This window comes from Mugil cephalus, chromosome 22, assembly GCF_022458985.1.
Source record: "Mugil cephalus isolate CIBA_MC_2020 chromosome 22, CIBA_Mcephalus_1.1, whole genome shotgun sequence".
Taxonomy (NCBI): Eukaryota; Metazoa; Chordata; class Actinopteri; order Mugiliformes; family Mugilidae; genus Mugil; species Mugil cephalus.
Window position 1 is genome coordinate 7,216,267 of NC_061791.1, and position 20,863 is coordinate 7,237,129.

At 41.2% G+C, this 20,863-nt stretch overlaps 1 protein-coding gene across 3 annotated transcripts in view; it reads right to left on the minus strand.

Moving 5' to 3' along the window:
- The window catches only part of cacna2d1a (calcium channel, voltage-dependent, alpha 2/delta subunit 1a), a 91,612-nt gene that overhangs the window by 29,748 nt on the left and 41,001 nt on the right, over nucleotides 1-20,863 (minus strand). For all 3 annotated transcript variants that reach the window (XM_047574797.1, XM_047574796.1, XM_047574795.1), the window contains exons 5-10: nucleotides 16,743-16,778; nucleotides 15,985-16,108; nucleotides 7,531-7,662; nucleotides 6,859-6,928; nucleotides 6,181-6,231; nucleotides 4,189-4,288 (exon numbers count right to left, since the gene is read on the minus strand). In XM_047574797.1, the coding sequence (XP_047430753.1) occupies nucleotides 4,189-4,288; nucleotides 6,181-6,231; nucleotides 6,859-6,928; nucleotides 7,531-7,662; nucleotides 15,985-16,108; nucleotides 16,743-16,778 (513 nt within the window). The remainder of the gene's footprint in view (nucleotides 1-4,188; nucleotides 4,289-6,180; nucleotides 6,232-6,858; nucleotides 6,929-7,530; nucleotides 7,663-15,984; nucleotides 16,109-16,742; nucleotides 16,779-20,863) is intronic.

Here is a 20,863-nt window from a genome sequence, read left to right on the forward strand (position 1 = left end):
CAAACAAAAACATAGAGCTTGATTATGGAAGGATTAATGGGTTAAATTGCATTTACACAGCCCAACATGTGAAGCATCTTCAGGTTAATAATGGTGAATCGTTAATGTGGAGGAACAGATGGAACCCAATCTACTCATGCACAAACACGCATACACCAAGGCACCCACACACAAATATAATCATGCACACACTGCATCTATGGAGGATCGTGAACATGGGCTCATTAATACCCAACATCTGTTTTTGACTGCACCTCTGCAGTCGTGATCCTGTTCAAAACACTCTCAAATTCCTCTCAAACAGGTGCACGAGTATTGACTCAGGGCAGGCTTTTGACAAATAATGTAAATAAAATATGAACAAAAAAACAACAACAACAACCAGGAAGAAACGATTGGCAGATTAAATGAGTTGTCAAGGCAACAGTGAGTGAGAAATTGGGCGAATTACCCCAAAGATCTTGGGTGCATCAGTCACAAAATAACAACCCAGCCATCACAACAACCTGTACACACAGTAACTAGATTAAAGTGGCGGATAATCTTTCTGATATAAGACGGTGCGGAGCACAAAACAATGGCTCAGGTGCTGCCAGAAGTTTCAAGGGCGCATCGAGCCAAGACATCCGTCCTCTAAAGACACACTCCTACACTCCTATATCAACCATAGTGAGTTGGAACTTCACCCGACTTACAACACGCATCTCGAAATATCACAAACGCGGACGGAAAAAGCTCAGTGCAGTACCATACTGTTCTGAGTGGGCGTGCTCTTTGGAAATTATACCCAACTGTTCATTGCCACCAACCTGTAAACAACTCTTTTTAGAGAATACTAATTAATATGAACAAAGAATTCTGATTATTGGCCATAGAACAAATGCTACTGATACTATGCTAATACTACTAATATGAAGCATACTGGGCATAAATATAAGAAGCATGGTGTAACTCAGACATAATGGAGCTGGACAAACAATGCGAGACGCCCGTAGAGACAGATGTAGCAGTCCCAAGTGATAGAAAGAAATAGAAAATAGAAATAGAAGCTTAAGAAATACCAAGTAGAAACAGGCTCTGGACTAGTACCCTGGACTACAGAACCCTGTAAGGGACATAAAAGTGTGTTGCCTAACTCTACCTTCAAGGGCTCCATATGAACCCCGGGTGTCTCTAAAAGTCTACCTCGCAGATTTATTCCTTGAAACAGTCTTTAGAATAAATATATAAATATATGGATCAAAATTTTGACCAGTTTCCTAATATTGTGTAGGTCTCCCTTGTGCCTCCGTAACAGCTGTGACTCACAACTTGTGAATGGACGTGGGCCTTCTGAGGGTGTCCTGTGGTGTAGGGCAACACAACATTTTTAGTGGGGGTCTATGGGTCCTATGTGTGGTACATGTCTGAGTAACATCCACACGAATGTCATGTCCAAAAGTTTCCTAGAAGAACATCAAGTTGTCACAAGACGGTCAATGTCATTCACTTCTCCTGTCATAATGGTCATAATGTTATGCCTGATCAGTGTATATTCACTCTATAAACAAAGGTTTACTGACTTAGTGAGAGACTTCCCCATAAAAACACAAAGTCTGAGAAAGACACAAACATGGATCCAAGCTAAAAGCAGGCCTCGGTGCTTAAATGACTCTATTTTATTATAAAAGGCCATACCTTCAAAAAGCTCCACTACACTTCTGAACACTCTACAAACTGAGTCATATCCTATCACTATACCTAATTACATCAGCGTCCGATTTCATTAACTCCAAAGGCTAGTTCACTTAGCTGATTTGAAAGCTACAAACAGAAAAAAACAAAAAAATAAATCGCTGCTTTATTAAAGGAAGTGAAAGGCAAGGGAATAAATTGTGTGAAGGACAAAAGAGGAGGGAAGTCATTATGTGTCCTGTGCTAAAGACGCATGTAACCTGAGAGATACATTTGGCCGAGCTGAAGGATGCTGAAGGAATGTAAACAGCGTTGTAATAAATACGGGTGATTCATGTCCACTTTAAACATGAGACAAATTAAACACAAATAAGTGGAAAAAAATTAAACATAAGACAGAGGTAAACTGATAATATCTGTGAGGAGATCTGCTCTCATTGCTTCTGGTTAGCTTAGCTTAGCATGCATAGCCATATCTACACCTCCTTCTATAAAACTTAATGTTTGATTTATGGGATCTCATTCCTTGAAAAGATATTTATTTATGGGCAATGGATGCTCGCTGCTTCTGCACACCAAGTTTGACATGTTGTATTTAGTTGTGCTCATGGCATAGTATTTCGATTAGAATAAATAAATAATAAACAAACACTGTAATGAAAGTCTTTAGACTTTATAGACCCCTTCACGGTTTGTAAACAGTGACATTTTTTTTGAAGGGCGGGGCTTAACCGGATGCATTACGTCTCAAACACTAAAGCCTATAAATGGTGGTTAGCATGTTTCAATGGCAAGAATAGACGAGGAAAACGCATATTTTTAGAGAATATACTAGTACACTCAGTCCCTGAGACTGTGAGTGTCATTTTAAAAAGATGACTCACTCACTGGATGGACGATTTGACCAAAGGAGGACACAGAGGGGACAAAGTCTGATCTGTCTTTATCAAGTGAAGAATCTCCTACAAATATATTATAAGAATTAAGTGGACACATGCAACTAACTAACGGTTGCAGTTAGCATTAGCATTAATGTGCAACAGGAATCGCCCAAATAATGACCAACTTAATGAAATTTGTCAAATTGTCAAAATTGGACTGCCCACCATGCAATGGTCAGACATTAACACGCACCTAATTGAGAAACCCCGCATTTACGTGAAACAAAAATTGAAGGCATTCATATTAAAACGCTAATGCTAAGCGGTTAGCATTAGCATTAACATGTAACAAGAATCCCCTAAATGATCCCCTTAATGTAATTTCAATTCAAAATTTAGTCTAAGATTGTCATAATGTTATCCAGGCTGAAACTGATGACGCATTACATATTAATCTGACCTGATATGAAGTGTGGGCATTGTTGATTGTCTCATTCCAATCCTTCTTTTAATTGCCAAAGCCAAACCAAAGTTGTGTATGATTGGCAGTTGCTAGTATGTGATGAAACTTGAAGTTAGTGTTTTTGATTTTTCGGTTTTAGCAGCCGAGAATACAGACATTTTCGTGGTTGAAAGTGACAGTGTTCGCCTCAAGCTTCCCTGCGTTTTGCCTCCAGCTGACATCGTGACATCACAGTGACATAGGCCACGAAGGGGGACAGAGAACTTCGTCTTCGACCTGTTCTGTACATTCAGCTTTCTTTGCACCGTAAAACACGTTCACCGAGCGATAACTGAGCGAAACTAGTGTTTGATGCGTTGCTTAGCAACAGCATAAATAGGACGATCCCACTTAAGGCTCAAAATCAAGTTAGACTGATGCTCTTTGCCTTTCAGTCCTAACTGCATTAACTCTGATTGCCTTCAATAGATCTTTGAGACTACTCACAAATTCCCTCAAGCGAGTGAAACAACCTCACATAACCATGTTATTTTTCTTTCCGCTAATAGCCAGGACGCAGAAAAATGCTCTAACCCACCAGGAGCTTTAAATGGATGAATTTTTTCTTCAATCTTCAGGCCAATAAAACTTGTGATGCCTGACATCCCAGTAGTATTTCAATGCGGCAAGCAAGGCCTATTCCATTACACGACACTGATTCAAAGTGCGGCTCATAAACACAGCGCATCATTATTCGTCAAAGTTATCCTGTGGCATTTCAGGGCTTGCCCAAGCTGCGTCATGCGTTTGCCCCATTAGGCACGCATACTTGGAATGCGACGGCGACGCTCCTCTCACACAAGATCCAACATAAACACACAGGCATGCACACATGTTATATATATATACACATACACACACATCGGCAGTTTAAGTTAGAGAAATGAGCACACGAGCATGCATGCATCCATGCACATATGCATCCACAATAAAATGATCCAACCATGTGTGATGCATTAAGTTACCGAAAAGGTCACTGCCACGTTTAAACCAATGACTCAAACGGGGCTAAAGCTACACAGTCAAGCCACAAATGCGTCCACTTTGACATTGATTGAGATGGAATTTGAGAAGTATACCGAAACATTGAGAGGAGCATGAGATCCAAGTGCTAGCTGTCTCAATACTCACATAAACCACATTCACATAGTCGTCGTCGGAGAGGGTCTCCAGCATCTTGTTGACAGACGTTTTGATGAGTCTGAGGGTAAGACCTGACACACTCCCACTCCTGCAGTTTGGAAACAAAGGTGAAAGTTGTATGAAATTTCATCCTCTCGTTTGAAGTAATTGACAGATCTTTTTATAAGCTCTTTTTGTCTGCTCTTCAACAGTTTTATTTAAATTAGACAGCTGATGGCTAATATGTTGATTTCTCCACTCTCTTGTACTTTATTTTCCTTAATTAATATATATATATATATATTATTTTTTTTTAAAAACCTGTCTTACATGTATTTTTTATTTTTAACCCTTTGACAGGCTTTGTAACCACATTTTGTACCCATTTTCTAACCATTGCTGGTTATTCAGTTTGTAAGATACATAAAATTTGCCCATAGGTGAACACATTATACACACAAATATCTAAGCTGTAGCTTTTATACTTTTTATAGCGCTTTTGAACAGATGACCACAGCTTCGAAATATACATCATACAGCTTCCGCATTTCTATTGTCGGTATCTGTACAATCGTGTGACATTTAATGATGATATGTCAAAATACTCAGCTTCCGCTGCACACTGTTAGTATAACTTAAAAATTAAAATTAAAAATTAATGATGCTTTCATCACGATTAATCGTATTTCTTCATGTGGAAGTCAAACAGTTACTAGCGGTTTTCAAGTTTGTTTTGTTCTGTGCAGCTCAGTTACTGTGACCAATTCCCCTTGTGGATCAATAAAGTCTGACTCTCCTAAAAGTCCTAACTTTTAGGAGAGTCCTAAAGTTATCATGCAGGACTTTTACATATAACTTTTACATATAAATGGATGTCTGTTTCATTCAATCACTTGCCAAACGAGATCAAACAATGCTAATTATAGGGATAATAAATGGTAATGACAATCAGGTAAATCTCTAAGTTTTTTGCTGCATTTGCAGTAGAACATACGTTTAACGAGATTGTTTGGCAGCGCTGAACCGGAGCAGCAACCACAGCCATGATACTGAGCAGCTTAATTTGTAGTCACAAATGTAACTGGGGTTCTATGAATATTTGAGTGTGGAAGAATGAATCTAGGAAGAGTCCAAGAAATGTTTCTGCAGGTCAAACCAAAAAGGAAAAACCGTAGCCTAACAAAAATAAAAGGATCAACGCTGAGGACAAACACGGATTACCACTGGTGTGGTTTTTCCTTACAGAGAACAGTGAAAGAAGAGAAGAGACTGAGACTGTAGGCGCGCCCTGTAGGTACGTCAACATGCATGTGTCAACAGTGTTTATGTAATTACTCTGAGTGACAGAAGGGGTGGAGGGGGCATTTTCAGATCTAACTTGACTGATATTTGACCATACAAGCTTTTGAGTCATGCACGTTTTGTCTCTTGCCGCTTCGTTTTGAAAATCTGAAACAAAGCTGGAGGAGGGGATGTTTGATACTTGTCGTGTATCAGGTTAGGAGGGGTTCAGACTGCTCCACCACTAACAGGAGGGAGGCTCTGGCTGTCAACAAGCAACACATGAAGCAGAATTGGACGCCGGCATATTAACATAAATTGCTTGCAGTTCTGTTTATATTAAATCTATCGGGGGTTTCAAATGTTTGGCCTTATTAAATCTCACTTTAATCAGTCTTCTCTGTGAAATGAAAATTATGTTTTCCTTGAATCTGATCAAAGGCTGAACTGTTGTCATATCATATATTGCTCCAGGATCCTCTCTGAACATCTCAGCTCTTCCAAACATACATTTTTAAGGCGCATAAAGAAATAACTGGACTGTGATGATGATCTTGGCCAGTACACTGACTGCTTTCTGTTTGTCAGTGTCACATGTGAGCACAGTGCAGCAGCGCCCAGCGGGATGGGGCCAGTCAGAGAGTTAGCATCAGGGCCTTCTGGCGCGAAAAAGAAAATAAAGTCTGACTGTAATGGATGAATCATGAGGTCGTCACTCACGCATCCACCAGGATCAGCATGTCCTTAGGTGACGCCGCCCCCTGAATGTACCTGGTGAGTAATAACAGACACACACGTTGTCGATTTTGAGCACATAAAGAGATATACAGTACATGTGCAGCAGTGGAAAGACTCAAAGATCCATCTCATTTAAAACTCATTTCCACACAACACAAAGACAGAGGAATTTAATCATTATGAGACTGCACATTCTCATCACATTCGTATTTCTTGGAGCAGTTAAACAAACATCACTTGCTATCACTTGCATGAGAACTCAATCAAATTTTTTTAATTACCTCTCTCCTTTCATTTCCTTAACAAACACACAGTTGTGTGTTTCCGTTCGGTGTGTGAGAGCCACGTGGCTAACAGGGTGTCTCTTAGCTAATGAAATTTAATAACATGCAGACCATATTGGTGGCCTCCAGCCAGATTCGATCTTTTTCTAGGAGACTAATGAACTCTTTGTATTGCTTCCCTCTGATCTGGGGTGGCTCAATCAACATAAAACTCTGATGTGTTTGTTTTGAGAGGGTTCAGGAACCTGCATTTGATTGTGTAAACTCTGTGTGTGTGTATGTGTGTGTGTGTGTGTACAGATGCTTTTATGCATAATGAGTTTATGCAACATGCAAGCCTAGTTTTTGTTTTCAGTTACAAAGGACAGGCACTCACCATGGCCGCCTGCGAACATCGTAGAGGTCAATCTTGTTGGCCGAATTGCTCGAGTCGATCCAAGGGGACGCTGGGTAAAAACACAAAAAACATAAAATGTGTTTACTTGGGTTTTTACAACAACTTACATATTGTCATCTTCCTAAAATAATGGCCTAGTCATTTATTTGACTATTTTTGGTCATTACAGTAGGACCATAACAATATGATATGATCAATACGATACAATCAATACGATACGATCAAAACAATACGATTAAAACAATACAATATGATATGATCAATATGATACGATCAATACGATACGATCAAAACAATACAGTACGGTCAATTCATACGACACAAACAAAACAATACTATACAATTCATACGATACAAACAAAACAATATGATACAATGCATGTGATACGATTAATACAATGTGATCAAAACAATATGATGTGATCAATATGATACCATACGATTCGATACATATGTTTCTAAAAAAAAAGATTCATGACCTTTACCAACCGAAGACACAGTTGTGGCTAAGTCAGTCAGGGTTGTTTTTTGCATGCATCAGTGGGCAATATAATGGACTGGCCTAATGGTGCAAATGTTGTGTCCCCAAGCCTGACCACAGGGAACTCAGCAGGATGTTGGTTTAAGTCCCATGGCTGCTGGGCTGCTCACCTGGATAATATCGAGCCAGTCCGGTGGCAGAGCCAAACACCTGCCAGAGGAGTGAAGGGTCTTCCTCTTTGTTTTTCCGGAAAACATCTTCTAAGGCCTCCGTCCAGTTGAGTTCATTCAAAATGATGGTAGCTGGGGCACACAAACACAGACAGAGAAAGAATGAATGAGTCATGTTTGTGCAGAAATATAAAAATCACAAAAATCACACAAGCGCAAAATGTCAGGGCTTTTCAAAAACGATTTACTCTGAAAAAGCAATCCTGAAAAAACCAAACCATGCTCAGAAAGTCTCCAACAGATACACATAGATTTGGAGGTATTAGGCTACTGACACTGACGGCTGAAAGGAAGCCTCCTCACAGAAATTGAAACTGGCGTCAATCTATGCTATGCTGAAATATTTCGATTTTTTTTTTTCTTCTCTCAAAACACACAGCACATTTCAAGGCAGTAGAAAGTGATCAAATGAGAGGAAGAAATGGCAAAGAGGAGCACTGGAGGTAAAACAAACTGATTAAATTTGATATTATGGAATAAGACAAAATCATCTTCTGGGTACTGAGTGGACAGACATACAGTAAACGGGTTGTTTACCTGTTTGCATGCTGAAGTTCTTACTGGCCTTAATACTCCTAAAATCTTGTTTGATCCCAAAAGGCAGCAATCTGCCTGGGAGAGTAGGCTGCATGTCAAAATGAGGCTCTATGTGACTCATACCTTCACATGTGTGTGTTGGTGAGTGTGTTGCAATCAAGGTACAATAAAAAAAGAAACGTCAGGGCAAGACAAGGGACAACCAGGAAATCCAGGATCAGATGTGACAGACAAGAAAATGTATAAGATAATTATATTGAGAAACTCAGGAAAAGGAGGAGCCAGAGGATTAAAAAAAAAACTTAATTTTCAGCTATTATGCAGTGAGTCCGAAGACTGGCCACAAACGAAATATCAGAGTAAGAAGAACTCAGATTCATCCTCTTAATGATACGACATTCAAACCTTTTCTGCAACATCAAAGGTGCAGCATACTTAATTTTTCGTGGTGCAAATGAACCAGGATCTACAGCTACAGTATGTCATCCATAAAAGCAGCCACTCCAGGTTTGTGAAGCAAAGAGTTGCTTTATGCTAAACTGTAATGAAGCCATAATGAATTCAGGAGACAACAGCAGACAGTTAGCATACAACTAGCGTTTTTCTAGCTAGCGCGTGCAGTGTGCATATGTTTAATGCCTTAGTTTAGCGAATTAGCATGCCAACATTATGGGAAGTCTGGTAATATGTGCAGATTTTCTGTCACACACTGTGTCTGATAAATGTATGCTTTTTATGACCAATGGTGAAAATGTTAATGGATCTCCAAAGTTATGCCAACTAATTCAAAAGGGAACAAGAATGTCTGTACAGCTGCAGATACTGTGGAGACAAGTATAAAGTTGAAATCCGGCCAATAATAAAACCTATGTTACCAGACTCTGAGAAATAAGAACTGAGATTGTCTACACCAGGTCAGATAGTACAACTCACATGCCAAATAATGAAATTTCTGCCAACCTTCATAATGGATTTAAAAAAAAAAAATACTTCACTTTTACAAAGTAGTGCCACTGTGGAAAGAAAGTACTATGCCAACACATGAAAATGGCATCTATACTTCTGTTTCTGTCTGATCCTCCTACATATTCCTGTTTTATTCCAGTCCCTAGTTCCCCGCAATTACCTCTTTTACCATCCATTTCTATGTTTTGCGGGATAAAGAGAGTGTTTAGGCCAGGCCTTAAATGGCTCCCTGTGGTATTGTAGAGAAAAGTGTGTCCCAATGATAAGTGATGACAATTTGTTCAAGCCTGATCTCTCCGCTCCCCGAGGATGGTCCTTAATAGATTAGTCCTGCTGGTTTCTGTGACATCAGTTACAAGAAGTCTCAGGCTAACGAGACCTCATACAGGAAAGAGCTGGTATTTGTTACCCCATAACGCTCATAGCGAACATTGAAATAATAAGGAAAGAAGAGTGTGCTGCACACAAGATGCAGCAGCAGTAAGTCCATATTGACCAACCCTTTACATGATTTGTGTGGGCTTTTATGTGTTTCTTTTGTGTAAAATGGGCAAACCCTTTATGAGAATTGCGGACATAGATGCAGGCAAGACTGACACGCCCTTACAAACAATACTCCAGCATTGCAAGGCAGTGTCCTCTAATTTCAGGCAAATGCTAGAACAGACTAGAGTCTTTATATAAACAGATCCATCTCTGTGGCAATGTGTCTGTCACCGACTCGAGGTCATAATGATAAGAATAAGAAATGAGAAGTATCACCGCAGCAATGCAAGCTCAGACCAGCACTATCTGCCAGGCATGGCATCGTTTCCAGAGGGACTGTTGGACGTAGGGGAGGACAAGAAGGACATCCGTGTTTGTGTGTCTGAACAACAAACACGGATGTTGCCAGCAAGCCAAAGAAGAAAAAAAAAAGAAAAAGAATAATGGAGCCATGAATGTCCATAAATTTTTGAATGTTCTATAAATGGATTTTCTGCAACGAGATTCGGCTTTTACCTCAAATGAGATCAGAGAAACGACACAATGAGTGAAGAGAGAAAAAAGGAAAGATGGAATGGAAAGATGTTGCTGGTACAGATTTTCCTTGAACGGGTACTTTTGATATTGAGCAGCAAGGATAGCGCATGACTTCCTGCAAATAGCATTTTCTGACAATAATAAATTGAGAAACAAGTGTGAAAATCCTCCTGAATGACAATATTTAAGTGTCACATGTTTATCAAGTATCAAGTAAAGGCATTGAGAGTGAATATCCCCTGTGAGGCATGACGATGCTTTCAAAAACATATCAAACGGGAATCTGGCAGTGACTGACGACGATGGCAGCCGTGGGAGGTGACGAGGGAGGTGGTAGTGGTGGTGGTGACGGGGGGAGGAGGAGGTAGGGGGTGCCATGCCAAGCAGTGACCCGTGGTGTTCCCTGTCATCAACTGGCTTGGGGCTGAAACCGCCTGTGCATTTGAAAGTAATTACATGGTGAGTGCTGAAGTGGTGAGAACCTGCAATCATCATATCAGAAAGGGGCCTGCTACTCCATGAACTCTATGATACTTTGCCTGTCACTGCTGATCCCAAACGCATCCTTTTGCAGGCATTCACACGGAATGGAAATGATTCTTTAATCTATTATTAAATTACAGTTACCTGGATGATTTGTGTTTCATACTTGTAGGATTATCCTGCCAAGTAAACTACAAGTGGAGGATTTTCTGCAGAACGAGCTTCAGGTGAATCGTGGTTTTGCTGCCCACCACACTGGTTCACCGTGCTTATCATTTTCAGCTTTTTTGGAAGAATATTTTCCTCCCACTACATGAGGCTGAGACCTTGAATTACAGCTGCAAAACTGTGGGGGATAATGTTGAACTGACTTCTCAGTTCAGCGTAATGTATTTAGCAGTAGAATCAGTTAAAACAATTATAATGCCATTTGCTGACGATACATTAATTTATATGCCCAATAAAATTATTTACTGTGGTCTTTTCAGGCCTGCTTAAAAGATATTAAAACGCAGATGGATGCAACCTTACTCATCTTCTGGATAATCCTTGGCTCGTCAACTTCATACAACTGACCTCATCTTAAGACTCTTGGTTCTATGTTTATAGACATGTGCCACTCACTTAAATGAGACCAGGCACCCCCTTCCGATAGCAATGACACTCCTTGATGGACCAGTCACATGTTACCTTGAAATCTTTACTGGGATCTGCATACTGATTTGCTTTCACTTAAACTGAAGCTTGAACTAAAGCTTGTGGTTTTTACCTCAAGCTTTTTTGTATTATTATTCTCAGGTGGATGTTTAGGCCTTAAACCACAATCAGACTGACAATGCATTCAGTAGGTGTGTATGGACAGGTACATGTGAAAACCCAAGGTGATATGAGGGTATAGAGACATGCGACACGCTCACAGCTGCCTGGGAGAACAGATAAGGATATGGACACAGGAACACACATGCCTGACTGCCACATTTACTCCTGAAGGCTGAAATATGCCTGGAGGTGACCAAGGTGAAGAAGTAATCTCCGCCGCTATGAGGCCGCGCAAAGACAGCTGTCTCCTTCTTAGAAGTCTTACGGAGAGGTGAAGGGAGATGAAATGACATCTGAGGAGAATACGAATGCGAATCGCAATCAGCTGATTATGATATCACGGGACGGGATCCAACTTGTCGCAAGGACGCGGGCTGCAAAGGCAATGACAGTGAGACAGGGGAGAAAAAGGGGTAGGGATAGATGAAGATACCTCCAAGTCTGGCTGCTATAAATGAAACAGGATGCGTATCAAGTGGCCCAAAAGTGCAAAAGGAGGAAGAAAATCAGTTTATACGCTGCGAGCTTTGCCAAAGGGAGCGTGACTATAACGCAAACACACACACACACACGGTGTCACAGTATCTCAACGCGTCACAGAGTGTGTGTGTTTCTCGGGCTGACAGGTGCCACACAGAGTTGATGCAAACGGGCATCAGACGAGCCTCGGATCTCCTGCCAAGGCCTCTCCTCTCATCTCCTCTCATCGCATCCACGCCGACCCGCCTAATGAGCGAGAAGACATGCATACGCAGCCATGAGATCCTCATAGAGTGCGGTGGGCGCATGCGATGTGACACACCCACATGTCGACTCTGACACCCCAAGTGTTTCTTCTCTCTATCCGTCTCCCTTTCCCTAAGACAAACACAAACTGATTCATCTCTGGTACGGACACACGCGCGCGCACACATAAACACGATAATGAATCCCAGTCTGACCACCCACACCGGATCAGCAGGGAGAATGGATTCCAATCAGCAGGACTAATGCGGGGGAGAAAGACAGTGGCACATTTGTCTCCACACAGCAGACTATTAATATGCTGAAATAAAGTGTAGCGAGGGACAGGGGCGGGAAGACAGGATGGAGTGATAGAAGGAGGCAGGGTGCAAGGGTGAGGAAGAAGAGATTAAGGTGGCGAGGAGGGATGGAAAAAGAACAACAAAAAAAAGTAGAGAAGGGATAAGGGGGGAAAAATGAATGATCTGGAAAGTCTAAAGAGGCGGGTGATTCGTCTCACCTTGAGAATTAGTAAAAGCCACAAGGACACCAGCCTTGTCTAGACAAAGTCCCCTAATCAAGTTACCAATCCTTCCTCCACACAACAAGATAGAACACCAGGGCGTGTCTAAGTGTGTGTGTGTGTGTGTCTCCTCCTACACACACACACACTCGCTATACGCGTTGCCACGGCAACGCCGACAGTGCTGGCCATCCGGAGAGGCAGAGATGTGGCAGCCTGTCCTTGGAGGGAGAGTGAGAGAGTGAGATAGGAAGAGGACAGCAACGACGGCGACGCCTGCCCAGCTCCACCACTGCGCCAACTGGAACTCCACCCAGACCCCACCCTCCACCGGCTACACTCAAGAGAGGAAGAAGGACGCATTATGTATGCACGGCGAGGAAGTTAAAAAAAAAAATGCACCTAGCAAGACTTTTAATTCAGGAACAAGGCCAAGCCTCTTCCCAAAGCTTTCCTTTTTTATTTGCTTCTTCCCCCTTATCTATTACAGGAACCACGGGTTTATCTGACTCTCAAGATCACCTTCCATCTCTGCGTTTAACCTTATTCAGCCCTGCAGTCAGTCAGTCAATCAATCAACCAATCAATCAATCAAACAATTCCCCTTGCATCCTGTCCGATAATAAACTGTCTGGATTTAAGGCTTTTTAAATTTTTTTTTTTTTACAAATGACGTACACTCAAACAGAAAACTAGTCCAACTTAAGCTTTGCTTTAGGAGGAATGGAAGCACCTACGACTTGTTACTAGAAAAAAGTGGTAAAATCAGAGTTACCGGCATCATCAGTATTACCGGTTGCTCTTAGGTGTGTTTTCTAAATGGTGGCAGCTGGATTAACTGAGACTCTATAAGTCTATAAGTATGGTACTCTCTGCAACAAAGTATTCCCGGTGTCCCTTTGGGTACTTATCCATGTACACCAAGACGTGAAACCAACGTAGACTTGTTTGCGATCCTCCAACAAGCCAACAGCTTGTCACCTCCAGGTGATGACACTAAGCGCAACAGAAAGGTTAGCTTGAAGTGCAAAGACCGCACCAGAGTTCACCACAAAAAGTGTGGAAAAAGAAAGAAGAAGCATGAACAAGAAAGAAGCACTGCACTACAGAAGGAAGAACTTTCTCCAGTCTTGTAACCTGCCAGGTCAAGGCTAAAGGATCGATTGGCAGGAAGATGGGCATCTGCAAACCTCTATTTAGCAGGAGCACATGCTCCATTAAGTCACGATGCTTCTAACATTCGCGCACACGCCAATACATCCACATACCGGGGGAACGAACCATCAACCTTGCGATTAGCAGATGAAAGAAAGAAAGAAAGACACGAGAGCTTTGTATCACAGAAAAATGGCAAACAACAGACTGATGAATCACACCAAGAACAACCCCCTCCTACGACACCCCAAGCCGCCCCCGCCTTTTCATCATTCTAACTGCTGCTTGTAAAAATAACCGAGTGCATTTAGCCATTTGGCAATGACAAAAATGTCTGCACAGTCAGAGCCCTCCGAGGCCCGCCGGTCTGCACATTTATAGTCAAACTTATGCGGAGTGGCTCGCTGTGTAAGGGCACTGGAGTCACGTGACTGAGTCCTCTGCTGTGAAGATCATTACTGAAATTGATATCGAATGCGCAGTCAAATCTATTACCTCATGCCGCATGGTTAGATATCAGGAAGCTGTTTTAACCATTCAAATGTCTGCTGAGTTAGCATGTAGTTAAATGTAGTGTGTGACATGAAATGATGCACGTGACATGTTAACCAGTGGGATGTAGTGTTACTATAAAAGGTTTGAGGCCACACTACATATCTTTGGATTTATCCACATTTTATATTTGTGTGTGTCCTTGAATTGTACTCATCAGTGCCCTAGAATAAAAGACTAATAGACTAGAGGATATGCCTGTATGAGTGCATGCGTACAGTCATACACCCATACACTGGTCTAAGCACTTGTAGAAAAAAAACATGGCTGTAAATACACAGTCATAAGTTGGCCATTGGCAGTAATATTACGGTAATGTCCATTTGCACGTTTGACTCTTTGTGAGGTCATAATGGAGAAGACTTAAATTACGTGGCTCATGATGACTCAGCTTCGTCTAAGAGAGTTTAAGGCTGACCACGTTCTGTAATAGCATACTTTATTATACCAGATTTAATTACTGGCAGCACAGTCTGGTGTAATTGCTGGCCTGTCCAATGTGTTTTCCTGCTTTGTGAACAATGGACGGGTACGGGGACAGAAATGGACGATCATCCGTCTGAAGTTACAGTATACCTGTGTGTGATTAACTTAAGATCACAAGATGTGTAATTATGAGACACAATAAGGGAAAAGTATGGATCACAAAAAAAGTGTCATAGCCAAGAAGTTGCTATGAAGTGCACGTTTTTCTTTCTCTTCAAAAGGAAGGAAGGAAGGAAGGGTATATAAGTTTAATGGAAGGAAGGAAGGAAGGAAGGAAGGAAGGAAGGAAGGAAAGGTTAATGAGTGAAGGAATGAAAGGAAGAAAGGAAGGAAATATAAGTTTAATGGAAGGAAGAAAGGAAGGAAACAGAAGTATAAGGGAAGGAAGGAAGGAAGGAAGGAAGGACACAAAAGTATAACTGAAGAAAGGGAGGAAAGAGGGAAGGTAGAAAATGGAAATATAGCGGAGGAAGGAAGGAGGAATGAAGGAAACAAAAGTATAACTGAAGAAAGGAAGGAAGAAATGAAGGAAAGAAGGAAACAAAAGTATAATGGAAGAAGGAAGGAAGGAAGGAAGGAAGGAAGGAAGGAAAAGTATAATAGAAGGAAGCGGGAATGAAGGAAGGAAGGAAATGAAAGTAAAATGGAAGGAAGGGAGGAAGAAAGGAAGGAAGGAAGGAAACAAAAGTAGAGAGAAAGAAAGACAAAAAAAATAAAAAAATATTGCGTGAACACACCAAGGAAAACTGAACAGCGAGTTCAAGCGAGTTCAGAAGCAGCCACAAAAAGACGCATCTCTGCTACAAGCGCTGAGATCCCGTGCAGCCGCCCAGAGAGGTCGACAGGACCAGCTACGGACGTGAGCGAAAGGAGCAGCTGGTGACCGGGGTAAAGAGGGGGCTGGGGCGCACTGACCACTGGGTAGTTGGCATTTGGGTTATATATAGACTAGAATGGTGCAGGACTCTCTTCACTGCAGCCAGCGCTGGAAGGCTGAGCCCCCACGACATGGGAGCGCGCTCTAGATAGTGGACATAGTGATGACAGGAATAGAGAGAGACGGAAAGCAGGGCGGGTGCAGTGTGATTTGAGATTTTTTTTTTTACAGCGCACAGGCTTCAACTCACAGCCTTCGTATATATCAGTGGGGATGTGGACGGCCGTGGTGTTGTAGGAGACGGGCCGCTTGAAGTCGGGGTCCGTGTGGAAATCATCCGGAACGTAGCGGTTCTTCTTTTCTGTCTGGTTGAGCTGTTAAAAAAAAAAAGAGGGCGGAAAAGAAAGTGAAAGATAAATGCAGACATCTAGACGGAGAGAGAAATAAACAGAGGGGAGAGGGCCTGTCAGTCAAATCCGGAGTGACGTTAGTGTGCTGTGGGTGTGTAGTCCTTTCCCAGTGGGACCGTGGAGGGGAATTAGACGCTGATCTCATGTTCATCAGAGCAGACAGATGACGTTGGAGGCCAGGGGAGGCATTCAGTGTCTCACGCATTTGTCTATGAGCTTGTGGCCCAAAAATATAAAATAATCTTACAATCTTAAGCATATATAAAAAGGAGACCGTATTAAACACATAGCAGCAACTTATTTTCACTTATTCAAAGGAAACCAAAGGTCAAGACTGAAGGAGCAGGTGGATGAATCTAACAGCCTATCAATAAAAGCCTACTTCAAGTTTGTTGCCATGACGATAATCTCTGCAGGGCTCTGTGTATATGTTTGTTTTTTGTGGATGAACAAGGTGTAATTGTGTGCAGCTTTGGTCTAGTGGCTTAGAGGAGTGGAGTCAGTGGTTTTCCAACCGCTCGGTGCGCAAATTACTGATGTGTGGGGAAACAAAAAGAAGCATGTCGGCCACAGAGACTCTGACTTCCACTCTACTTACGTCATCTTTGGCATTGTAGTAAACTATTTTGTCGGCCTGCAAAGAGAACAAAAGAGAAACAGGGAATGAGGAATGAGTGACAAAATAAAGGACACACACAGACACACACAGCTATGAGGAGTGACTTAAAATGAGGCAAGTGTTGCACGGCTCTCTTTGGGTTGTTGCACCTGTTCGACACGCCCCCGAACCTCTGGAGCCGTACACTTTTACACCCTTAGAGCAAAGTGAGATGTCACGTCACGGCATTTCAGCAGTGAGAAAACAAAAAACATCCATCATGTCATGCTAAGCGACACTTTAAATGCATAAAATATAAATGGGTGATAAAAACAAAAGAAAGAAAGAAAACCAGACATCCTGTGTCCCACTAGTGAATCCGTCTTTCAGCATAACAAAACTAATATAATATTTACCTTGATTAGTGATTATGTACCTATTTTATGTGGATATAATGCGCACATCACCATATGTATGAATTGTGCACTGTTAGTAGTTTCAGTTATTTTTTGCATATGCCAGAAGAGGAAAGAGAAGTAGGTGTTTACCAAAAGCATTTGCATTTCTCAAAAGACATATAGAACTTTTAAAAGCTGCATATATCCCTCTGTGGATTTCACAGATTTTGGATTTTGCGCTTGTTTCCATACAGTGCAGTGGTCTGTGGTTGACACTGAGCATCAGCGAAGTAAGGGGTGTTGATTTGCTCTTAAACACTTACGTCCTTTTTGAAACCGAGAGCTACTTTAATTAAGGGCACCCAATAATACGTGTGACTACCTGTTTCCTGAATAACATAGTCGCACAGTTGACCTTTAACAATAATAACAGCACTAATTCTAACTTATGTGTGCGATGAGGCTGTCTGCTCACGTTAATAAATCCTTACAATAAATATTAACAATGATTTACATGGTAGGAATCTGCGTATTTAAACCTTTTGCATTATTTATTTTTGTTCATATAAATCAGTTTCAACATTTGAGCTAACACATCTCTGACTTGTCTATCTTTTGTTTTGTTTTAAGTCTTATTTTTGTGACTTTTTTTTTTTAAGGAAATCATCAACTGTCTTCAAATTGTAACATTTTTTAAAGCTCTATTTTTACAATGTGCCTGCCTGAAACGTGTTGGCTGCTAGCAGGGCGCTAATGAGCTAGTCTCGGCTGCTGACATGAGGATGCCCCGTAGCCACGGATCTGGCTCTCCAATTCCTGCCACCAGCCTACCACGTCCAGCACACATATGAGACTGCAACCACCCATGACCATAGGCTGTGTAAAGATGGACAGCGGAGCAGCTACTCAAAAGTGAAGTCAAAGCAAGTAGAGCTCCCCCTGGTGACTGGCTGCGGTATAGGTCATAAGCTCCACCTCCTCTGTGTTGGTGAATTGGACTTGGTCCGAACTAAAACACTAACACATCTTTTACATTTTTTAGTAGTAAATATGATATTGATGCATGTTCAAGTTTTATGTTAATTAGTCAATTAGTTATTTGACACTATAATAACAGGATATGACATAATGGTTCCATAATGGTGGCGCCCCTATCCCCGGGAAAATAGCATCAGTTTGGCCAATGCAAGGAAGTGGGACATGCCGTCCATATTTATACAGCGTATGCTCATGACACCACTAATGTTATGATGGCTTGAAGTAATTAACTCAAAAATAAGTGGTTTGGCTGAGATTTAGCTAACTGTGCCAAACAGTAGCATCTGTTCTCTGCTGTTATGCCAGTAGAAGTAAAGTACACCGCAAAATATGGGTGTGGAGCACATTTGCTTATATGTGCACGCGAGCGATGCACCAACAAGCTAATAACAGGAGACTGTGTCATGATGTTCTCTGTCAGGCCATATTACTGCAGACAATGTGCACCCGAATCACACTAAGGTCACAGCATCACACCCTCACAGGAGGTTACTTTGTGCAAGAAATCAACGTGTGAAAGAGAAGGAAAGAGGACAAAGTGAGAAAGAAGGACCAAAAAAATGAACACTTTTATGTTTCTTCTTATGCAGCACTTTGCGGTGGGTGTGGTGCGTACTAGCACATCACTGTGTGTATGATCTGTCTAAGTAATGAGATGCTTGTTTTGCAGTCTGATCTCTGCCAGGTGCGGCTGCAGTACACTTCTAGATTCGTAAAAGCCCCGATGACTCATTCAATATGCCATCCACTCAGTGAAAACTTCAACATCATCTGCTCCCACCAGTTTTCCCTCACACTGGCCCGTCTAGAGTGTTATACGAGATGGCCTTTTTTGTGGCCTCCAGTGAAAGTTGTAAAGCATCACTGTGTTAATTTTGGAGTGCTTCAACCCTGCTTTTAGACGAAATAGATAATAAAATATCTCAACTGACTACAAAAATACCAAACAGTTTGTAGAGCAGCTGGATGTAGCCTTTGTAAACAGGATTATTACAATACATTTAATGATGCAGTGACAGCTTTTTTAGCTTTTAAAGTCAGCGGGGAGACGTGCACAGTAGACCTGGCCCAGTTTTCAAAAGGTGTCTTTAGTAATATAAGGTGTAGATACTGACTAGTAGACATACTGTGTGTGCAATGTGTATGGATTTATTTTTCTTGTATATGCTAAAGACACACATGATCCGCGTGCACCCAAAGTACACACAGGTTCGTGTGAGGCTAAGCCGAGTGTCAGACGACATCCTGAGGGAGAAGCAGCACTGCGTGAAGTTACACTTCAGCTGGGCTGACACATACAGGGCCATCACGTTCTCTTTCAGCAGCAGATCAGTACATAGCGGAGAGATTTTTTGACAGTCTTGGCTTGAAAATAAATAAATAAGGAACACCAACCACATTCCTTAAATAAATTAAAATCAAATTCTAAACCATAAAGCGCAATACCACACATTTAAAATGTCAATCTTGAAAATCTTGTTTTGTTGTCTTTGGCGGCCCCTCTGGCAACAGGCAGTAAATGCAAGTGTGTTTTTACAGTGGGTGAGTTTACACTAGACCAGGGTTGTCTAACCCAAAATTGACCCAGCAAGGAGTCCAATCCAGCTGTATGAATTAGTAAAGTGCCACTTTTCAATCCAAACTACCCAAACTATTAAGATCTACACTCTTTTAGTAAGAGTTAATACAGCAATGCACCAAAATTGCAAGAAGAGTTTTTTCGTAAATTTTTATTTTTTTTTTTAAATGTAAACATTTTCATAATGTACTTGTTCTTCTTAACCTGTTATTTACAGGTAACTATGCTACTGGTATGGGATTCCTGACATAAAATGAATTTGACACTCTTGTACTAGATAGATAGATATTACATTTTTTGGATAAAAATATTTACGATCCCCTCTTTAACCTGCTGAGATCCTAGCTTTTATTTGGTCTGTGTTTTTAATTTCTACATGGTATTTGGGATTAGCAGGACCCAAGATGTATAAAAACTAAGCATTTTCTTTGAACAGGAAGTAGTAGTTTTTGAAAAAAAATATGTCCTCATATGTGGACACTGGGATTATTTCATCATTTATATTTTGTCACATGTTGGGTAACTTCATTATAAAAAGTTGCTCAATGTGTGACAAAATATAAAACTATTTATTTTAATTCCTGAACATGGCTGTGCAAAGACCTAACATCCTCAAATGAGTACTTGCTAAATAGTGAAATTGAAGCTCATTGCTATTGATAAAATTTATTAAATTTCCACGTCATATCAAACTGGAAACGTTTATAAGAATAAATAAATAAGCTTCAACGGGAAATTTCAATGATGTTTTCTTCCTCGTCCAGGTTTGTCCTGTGAGTGTCTGTAGAATGAATCCGCTATCACGTTTTTACATCGACTAGTGTATTGACCCTTTGCAACCACTAGATGGCAGACTAAAGCGTCCACTAATGAGGACAACGGGTTTAAATGAAGCTGCAATAAAACCTAAAATGCAAGTCCCCATATGAGGACGCAAGGTCTCAGGAGGTTAGGTTTAAGTTAGAGTTTAAGAAATCACTTTGTCAAACACATGAACTTTCATTTAAAGTGAATCAAATCAAAACATTCCTCTCTGTCAAATACTTGGATTTAACCTACACATTCAGCTTTGACTTCTGAAAATGTCACGCAGTCGGATCTGTTAC